This window comes from Phoca vitulina, unplaced genomic scaffold, assembly GCF_004348235.1.
Source record: "Phoca vitulina isolate PV1807 unplaced genomic scaffold, GSC_HSeal_1.0 scaffold39, whole genome shotgun sequence".
Taxonomy (NCBI): Eukaryota; Metazoa; Chordata; class Mammalia; order Carnivora; family Phocidae; genus Phoca; species Phoca vitulina.
This window is the reverse complement of record NW_022589742.1, coordinates 6,820,731-6,830,119: the sequence shown is the minus strand read 5'-3', so window position 1 is coordinate 6,830,119 and position 9,389 is coordinate 6,820,731. Positions and strand designations below refer to the sequence as shown.

At 39.7% G+C, this 9,389-nt stretch overlaps 1 protein-coding gene across 1 annotated transcript; it reads right to left on the bottom strand.

Annotated features, from left to right (window-relative positions):
- Positions 1–2,221: 2,221 nt before the first annotated feature.
- Positions 2,222–7,024, bottom strand: CDR1 (cerebellar degeneration related protein 1). Its single transcript, XM_032428237.1, is given in 7 exon segments — positions 2,222–6,007; positions 6,040–6,105; positions 6,107–6,184; positions 6,186–6,215; positions 6,217–6,273; positions 6,275–6,443; positions 6,807–7,024. Coding segments are annotated over 7 exon segments (882 nt in total). The 3' UTR covers positions 2,222–5,743.
- Positions 7,025–9,389: the final 2,365 nt, after the last annotated feature.

Genomic DNA, 9,389 nt, shown 5'->3' with positions numbered 1-9,389 from the left:
GAGTCAAAAACTCATTTTCGGGTGCTGTGGATCTAGTGACCCCCCCACACACACACACACAGTGCCAGAGAAGCTTACACGCTTGCTATAAGCCATAGTAGTTCTCAATGCATCCAGATCAGGTTGGGGAGCTTTAAAAATTACAGATTTCTGGGACCTGCCCCTGGATGTGCTGAATCAGGGATGGGGTCAGCATCTGTTTATTTTGAAAGCTCCTCAACTGATTTTTTCATACAGCCGTAGTTGCCAACTGCTGTTCTAAGTCTAAACAGAATTGTACTAGAAAATACAATGCAAATGGTAGTGGGCCCAGGAGCTAGGAAACCTTGATTCCAAATTTTGACTCCACCACCAGCTCAATGGATGGTCTTATTCAAAGCACCCTACTCTTTCCTTATCCGTCAAATGAGAGATTAGGACCACTTGGTCTCTAAGGTCCCTCTATCTCTGACACTGTTACTTTCAGAGAAAGCTGCATCAGTCTCATTGGTTGACTTTGAGTGTACCTGAGCCCTTTCACAGAGACCAAGGTAAGTAGTATTGTTGCTGCGCTGTGTTCTTGATATTTTAAATATTGTGCTTCTGGTTCAAGTTTGACCATGGTTTAGTCCCTTCCAGAAAAGCGAGTTAGGCACAGAAAAAAAGAGAAACAAACATAGCATCAATTTCCTGAAAAGAAAGACAGAGGGGACCTCCTGTGAGCTTCTTATTTGTAATAATTGCTACTTTTCTTCTGAGTTACAGGGCTTGGGGCAAATAATAGATATTATGAGGAAAACACCTTAACATGTTGTATCTATTGTTTTCATAAACCAAAGCAGAAAGAACTCTGTCAGGGTTGCTGTTCCAAGGTTCCAAGGATAATTGGTGTATTCTTAATCATATCTAGAGGTAAATAGTTTTAAGTCAATGATTGTTTTACCAGTATAATCAGTGGTTCCATATGCCTTTAGAGAATGTGGTTTCCTGATAATTTTACCATTCATTGAGATTACTGCCTTGGCACTTTTTTCTCTTAATTTGACCAGAATTAGAGAAAGCAAATTTAAGTTGAAGAGCAGCAACCGGGAACCATTAATAGAAAACGCTACAATGGGTAACTGACTATTATATGAGTTTAGTTGTCATAGGAATGCCTAGACTTTGGCTTGATAAGATGCAAACGTTTGCCTAGGGCCCAGGCCATTTGAAATAAATTATTGAGATAAATCTAATTCTTATTTAAGGTAATATCCAGTTAAAGTAGTCTAAGAAGTATCATCGATGAGGGTAAAAGCCAGAAAATTTCAATATGGCTGAATTTAACAAGTGAGCAGAACTTACAGGCAGATTTGAAAGTTGGTATGGGCTAAGTGGTAGAAATAGAAGTGCATGGCAACATGGCCATGTAACTGGGTGTTTCTTTTTTTCTTTTTCAAATTAAGAATAGTCCCCAAAATTGACAAGCTGAAATTTCTTTTAGAAGATTTTACACACAGTTTGAGTGAGAAGAATCTTCCTGTTGTCAAATGGTTCAGGTAAATTCTTGTGTTCAGTATTATGAAGGTCATGGCAGTTTCCTTCTTTACAGACATATTTAACCACTGGCAAAAAGAAAAGAAAGGAAAAGGAGGTGGGGAGAAAGAACAGCCCAAGTTGCTGAATTTTGTAGAGAATATTAGAAAACCGGTATTACATTTAAAAAGAGGCTTTTGTTTGTTTAAGATCTTTTAAGTTCAAAATGCAGAGAAGTCTCTTTAAACCACACATTTGGATTACAGAGCTGCCACCACCTGAATGCTAATAAAGGGCTTCGAGGAGAGTGTGTATAGTGGAAAGGAGTGTGTGAACCATGTTTGTGCTATGGAATACACTGATCACTGAACTTTACGTGGAGTTACCTTTTAATGGTCTCGATGTCAATGTGCTATGCTTGTTTACCTAAGAATCCAAAAATAAATTGTGGTACGAACAGAGTGTATATGTTCTTGGGAGCCATAAAATCCAATAGAAAATAGATGAAAGGCTAAACAGTACATGTCATTACCATGAACAATGAATGTTGAGGAATTACATATGAATCTAGTTGTGCTCGAGACATCGCACTTCATCTTTCTTGCATTACTATGTAAAGCCAGTGATATAATTAACCCATTTTTGCAAACACCTAGAGTTGGCTCTTGGTCACTTGGCAGTGATGTGATGAGGACCATAATGAGAAGAACATGGGACTTAGGTAAGGGGGCTTTGCTACTTCTTGTCTGCTCTGGGCGGGGCACTCCCTCTCTTTGCGTGAGTGGTGCTTAGTCCTGGCAGGATAACCCTTGCGTTGTTGGGGTGTGACAAGTCAGCCTAGGGCCGAGGCTGTGGAATCAGACCTGCTTTCAGTCCTGTCCCTGCCAGCTACCAGCCATGTGACTGGGGACATGCCTCTTAACCATTTCAGACTTGAGTTTCTAATCTGTAAAACGGGGTCAAAAATACCTGCATTATAGGATTGCTATGAGATTATAAGAAACGCTTAGTACAGTGCCTGGCACATAGCAAGCGCTCAATAAATTGTTGCTATTATTATCATTATTATTATTATTAGCATCATAGAGCTAAATATGATAGTTTACTCCTGTCTTTGCAAAATTTTAATATTTTGATATTTTACCTAATTTCCCTCAAAAAATGGTAGCATGATGGTTTTAAGAAGAGAGAAGGAATAAAAATGGATTTTCAGTATTTTTCTTTGCTTGTGAAAGAGACCTGAAACAGTAATTCCTTTGTCCCTATGTTACTCTTTGACCTACAGCTTCATTTATATGTGATTTACTTAGAATGCAGTTATCATTGCATGATATTTATTTATATAGTGGTTACTTTTAATGACTTTTTTCACATGGATGTATTCCTATTCTCTAGAAAATAATCCATCCACTTGGTTCCACTTTCGAGATAATGAGGTCACACTGTGTTAATAGGAGCTAAAGATAAAACTATGCAGGACCTACTTTGCTTAAACCACCAAGTTACTAGCTTAGCTGCCTTTGAGAGAAAATTGGGATATCCAAGCAGTGTTACTAGGTGAGGACAATTCCTCATAACTAGCTTCTGAACATCTTTGTTATTTCATGTATTCTGATAGCATTCAAGAAGTTTAAAATCATGCTTTTCAGCATGCTGAGTACTCATCATCATCCCAATGCTGGATCTGTAGAGAAATAGGGCTGTCACTGCCTTATCCCTGGGCCCCCATTACCACTTCACCTGGATGATCACGGTGGCCTCATAACTCACATCCCAACCCTTTTACTGTTTTAACTGGGAGACTTTCATGTCCTAGTGTGTATGTAGGTGTGTGTGTATATATATATATATATCTGGTAGTCTTCAGCACTTTGCTGCTTGACAAACATTCCTTGTTTAGAGTTCTGATTCTGGTACTTGCTTGTTCAAAAATCTTCAGTGGCTGCCCATTGTCTGTGTATTCCACTACTTAACCTTTAAATCATGACCTGGTCCCAGTGCCCCAGAACCGGTTTTGTCTGCCAGTGTTCTCTTTCATAGAATATATGTGACAGTCTGTGTGTTCCTCGGCCCCATCTGACTAAGCACTAAGGATCTTCAGCCTACAACTCAACCCTGATCTCTTAAGTTTCTCACTTAAGCTCTGGTGGGTAAGAACAGAAATTAAACTTCTTACCTGAAGCCAGAGTGCCTGAGATGAGACTACAAAGCTGTAGTCTCCTTCCTCTTCTCCTCCATCATTACAGACACCTAGAGGTGGCTCTTGATTAGTTGGCAGTGGTATGAGGAGTGCCCTGATGAGAAGAACACGGGAAATAGAGTAAGGGCTTTGCTACTTCTTGTCTGCCCTGGACTGGGGACTCCCTCTCTTTGGGTGAGTGGTGCTTAGTCCTGGAAGGATAGCCCCAATCTGAAAAAGTGCCTTTCTTCTTTGGTTTTCTTTTTAAGTTTCCAGCCTACCAAATTAGGGTATCCGCACTGAACCCTAGCCCCCCTTGCCTGGGGTCCTGGATGCTACCCATTTAATTTTGGCTCTGAATACAAATATCCTTATTGGGTCCCTGAAACAAGTAAGTGGAGACCTAAACTCTGTTCTTAGGTTCTTGCTAGCCTCATGTCCTGAGCATCATCACATACATAGTATGTTTATTTACCACTGGGCTTCAAAGTACTCTATCCATTCTTTTGCATGTGAATGCTAGCCTGGAATGTACTTAATATACTTACTATACCCTAGATTTGGCATAAAGAGCTGGGCCTGGCAAACTAGGGCCCTTGGTTAAAATCTGGTCCAACTGTTTTTTTTTTTAAGTAATTATTGCAACAAAACCATACCCACTCATTTATGTATTGTCTATGGCTACACTATAATGACAGAGTTGGATAGTTCTTCCAACAACTCCAGGTCTTCCAATAGAAACCATATGGCCTTTAAAAACTTAACTATTAATAGAAAACATTTGCTGACTCCTAGCTAAAGCTAAGTAGTTCTCCAAGCCTTGATATTGCTTATTCTTTGATAATTCATCGTTTCCATCCTGTCAAACAATATGGACCTAGAAAGCTAGTTCATTGAGACCATGAAAATAGGTTCCAACCCATTCAAACTACTTGCTTTTATTTGAATTTCCTGCTTCCTCTTTGTTGTCTTCCTAAAATGTCTTTTCTCTGTGTTTTGCTTTTTAGGGAAAGAGATGTCATAGGCATAAAGACTATTGGAGTAGCCTTATGATAGGTCTTTAAATGTCATACCAGGGCCTAACATGAAAGTCTTTCAACATCGCCAGTATCTGTCAACATGACCTTCTAGCATCTCTAAGATTAAGCCTTTCAATTCTTTAGTGTCTCTAACATCAGGTTTTCTGAGCGCCATAGCTTCCAACATCTCCAATTGCCAGATCTTCTAAATGTTAAAACACCCAATGTCTTCCACTCTCTGGCCTGAAGCATCTCCAATGCAGGTTTTCTAATCTCGATATGGGGGAAATTAAAAGTCTAGGTCTTCTACTTTCTCCAACAATCAATCTTCAAGATCCGGGTCTTGTCTTTCTGGGTCCAGAGTTCTAAGTTCTGATTTTTCTATGTTCCCAATCTTCCAGTGTCTCCTATATGCAGGTCTTCTAGAGTTTATGTGTTTCATTGTGTCCAAGTCCAGCTCTTCTAGTATCTTCTAGTGCTTACATCATTCAGTTTGTACAACCTTCAGTGTCTCCTAAATTCTGGTTTTATAGTGTCTCATTATCACCAGTTCTACCATCCAAGTCTTTCAATATCTCCAAGAACTGGTCTTCCAATGGTTAGGTGTTCCAACATCCCCAGTGTCTGAATGACTAGGTCTTTTAACATCCTGACATCTTAATGTCCAAGTTTCCTAATGTCCAGCGCTGCCAACACCCTTGACTTACAGCATCATGAAAATTTCAACTTCCAAATTTTATGTCTTAACACAAATGTGTCAATACCCAGGTTTTCCAAATGTCTCCCAATATCCAGGGCTTCTGACTTAGGGTTTCTAAATGTTTAGATCTTCTGTTGTCTATATCTTCCAATGTTTAAGGCTTCCAGGGTACAGGACTTACAATGTCTCTAGTATTCAGGGCTTCCAATACCCATGAATTCCAACATTCAGGGTCTCCAAAGTCTCCAATGTCCAGAATAACCAATGTCCACCAAATCCAAGGCTTCCAATGTCTCCAACATCCTGTGCTTCCAATGTCTCTAATGTCCAGGGTTTCCAATGGCGCCAGTGTCAAGGTCTTCCAACAACTCCAGGTCTTCCAGCAACTCCAAGTCTTCCAACAAATTCCAAGTCTTCCAACAGCATCAAGGTCTTCCAGCTAATCCTTGTCTTCCAGAAAATTCACGTCTTCCAGATAATCCACGTCTTCCAGTAATTATAGGTCTTCCACAAAATCTGTATCTTCCAGGAAAATCCATGTCTTCCAGAAAATCTATGTCTTCCAATGGTTTCAAGGTCTTCCAGACAATCCACGTCTTCCAGCAATTTCAAGGTCTTCCAGCCAATCCACGTCTTCCAGAAAAAACTATGTCTTCCACCAAATCCAAGTCTTCCAATCAATCCAAGTCTTCCAGCTAACTTATGTCTTCCGGAAAAATCCAGGTCTTCCAGGCAATCGACGTCTTCCAGAAAGAAATCCAGGTCTTCCACTCAGTCCACGTCTTCCAGAAAAATCTATGTCTTCCGCCAAATCCATATCTTCCGGAGAAATCCAGGTCTTCCAACCAATCCATGTCTTCCACCAATCCAGTCTTCCAGTCAGTCCACGTCTTCCAGACAAAATTTATGTCTTCCACTAAGTAAATCCAGGTCTTCCAGTAAAGCCACGTCTTCCAGAAAATTTATGTCTTCCACTAAATCCAGGTCTTCCAACAAATATACGTCTTCCTAGAGATCCACGTCTTCCGGAAAATCCATGTCTTCCAGTAACCTCCAGGTCTTCCAGCAAATCTACGTCTTCCAAACAATCCAGGTCTTCTGGACAATTCGGGTCTTCCTGAAAATCCACGTCTTCCAGAAAAGCCATGTCTTCCAGGAAATCCATGTCTTCCAATGACCTCCAAGTCTTCCAGAAAATCCATGTCTTCCATCAAATCCATGGCTTCCAGAAAATCCACGTCTTCCAGCAAATCCTTGTCTTCCAACAAAGCTGTGTGTCTTCCATCAAATTCATGTCTTCCAGCCTACCCGCGTCTTCCAACAAATTTACGTCTTCCAGAAAAATCCACGTCTTCCAGAAAAATCCACGTCTTCCAACTAAGCCACGTCTTCCAGAAAATCCTTGTCTTCCTACATCTCCAGGGCTTCCAGCATCTCCAGGGCTTCCAGCATCTGCTCGTCTTCCGGCATCTCTGCATCTTCCGGCATCTCTGCGTCTTCCGGCATCTCTGCGTCTTCCGGCATCTCTGCATCTTCCGGCATCTCTGCGTCTTCCGGCATCTCTGAGTCTTCCGGCATCCCTGCGTCTTCCGGAATCTGCTCGTCTTCCTGCATCTGCTCGTCTTCCGGCATCTCTGCGTCTTCCGACAACTACCCAGTCTTCCAACAGCGGGCTCAATATCCACGTCTTCCAGCGTCTCCAGGGTACCGGTCTTCTAACATTCAGGTCTTCCAGTGTCTACGATATCCAGGTATTCTAACATGTTCCATAGTCCAGGTCTTCTGACCTTTCCCCAGGTCCAGACCTTTTTAAAAGGAGTCTTCCCAAGTCCGAGCCTTTCCATGTTCAGATCTTTCCACAGACAGGTCTTCCAACACAAATAATCCTGCTTCCAATAGAATTAGCCTCAAAAAATTTAATAAGGCATTCCTTCTTATAAACCAGATTCTATGGATCAACTGTATTGCAGCTTAATAGTGTTTTTTTGCTATTAGGATTTGTGTGTTTATTTACAACTTTTTAAGGTGGTGTACACAAAACATCTATAAAATAAACACATCGATGGGATTACTGTGATAAATTTTGCTACTTTGCTAATGCTTATAGTGTTTATATAATCAACTATGATTAGGTACAAATGAAATTCTTATTTTAATGAAAAAAATTCATTTAGAGACTATTTATTATTTTAGATAATGTTAATACAGTGTATTTATCCATTTCTTATACTGCCAATTTTTGTTTGGTCTTATGTGACTAGTTAATAATAATAATAATAATAACAACAACAATAACAACAACACTTAACATAGCATTTGCTACATCCAGGCACTGTTCTAAGGTCTTTACATGCATCACCTCATTTAATCTTCACAAGAACCCACTGAGGTGTAGGTACTATCATCTCCGTTTTACAGATGATGAAACTAACACAGAGGGGAAGTAACTTGTCCAAAGGACACAACTAATAAATGAGAGAGCTAGCTAGCCTGTTGAACACAGCTAGCCTGTTGCCAGAGCCCATGATCCTAACCACTGGGCTATAATATCTGCTGTTGAAAGTCAAATTGAGAATTATGGGATCCAAAGCTTGATTGCTCCTACTTTATGTGCAAACTATTATCAGATCTTACGTACAAATGGTCTTACTTTATCCTGTCACTATCAGAACCTATTTGTATTCACAGATCTCATTCCTCCACTAGCTACTATTATTCCCTTGCCCGTGTATATGGAACTAGACACAAACACTTCCTAATACGATTTTCAGTTTGGGCAGAAATAATATAAGGAAGCACTGAGTTCAAGTACCATTTGCTTTAGAATCATTTTCACAACTCCATGCTTTGAGTACTGGTGCTTGGAATTTGACTCTCCCATCTACTTTAATCCCTTATCACTGACCATTCTCCACTTTGCACCTTATTATCTAGACCAATAAACATTAGTTTGTTTCTGACCTCTAGGATTCACCTGTTTCTTCAAATATCACTGACCTCCTAGATTCCTGACCACTGCCTTGCATTCAGCGAATGGTAACTACAATTCCCTAACTCCCAGCATGCTGACCTAGAGAACTACTTGGTTCTCCAAGTCTCAGCTCCTACCAGGTGCTTCCAGCAACATGGCTACCATGCCTCTGGCTGGCATGACAAACATCAAAGCTACATAATGAAATTATGGTTAGACAAGGAATCTCTAAAGATACAGAATCATCTACATAGTAATACAAATGAATCATCATAATAATAATTAAAATTGAAATATCTCCCAAATGTCTAGTGACTTATTTTGCAAAGTGCTGTCATTTCATCCGTCATTCATCTACTCATTCATTCAACAAGTATTTATTGAGCGCCAGCTATGTGCCAGGCATATTGCAAAGGAGCTTAAAATCACCTAGGGAAAACTGACAGTGTACAAATAATTGAACAATTATTTATCAGTTGTTGCAAGACCATGAAGGAAAAGTAGGTATAGGATGCCGTGAGAGTCTAGAAAGTGAAGGAGAGCATTCCTGAGGAAGAAACATTTATGGTGACTGAAGGATCTCTTTTCTTATTTGATTATTAAGATGGATGTTTTTATATCAGTTTTACCTAATCAGGTTAAACAGCAAGTACTAACAATGGGCATGAGATCCATGTATTTTGACTTCTTTTTTTTTTCCCTACCACTCCATGCTGCCTTAAAATATATAGTAAGTACGGTTTGGACAATATATATGAAAGGATATAGAAATGTTGGTACTCTTTGACTTAGTATTTTCACTTCAGTGAATATGTTCAAGGAAATCATCTAAAATGTGGATAATTCATGCACAAAGATGTTCCTCACATAGTTATTTGGTATAGAGAAAAACGGAGAAGCCTAGGGGTCTAACTTTATGGGCATGATTAAGTAAATGTGCTATTTCCATGTGATGGAATATTCTTTCATTAAAATATTTATGGTATGTTGGTATTATATAATGTTAAGTGAAAAATCAGCATACAA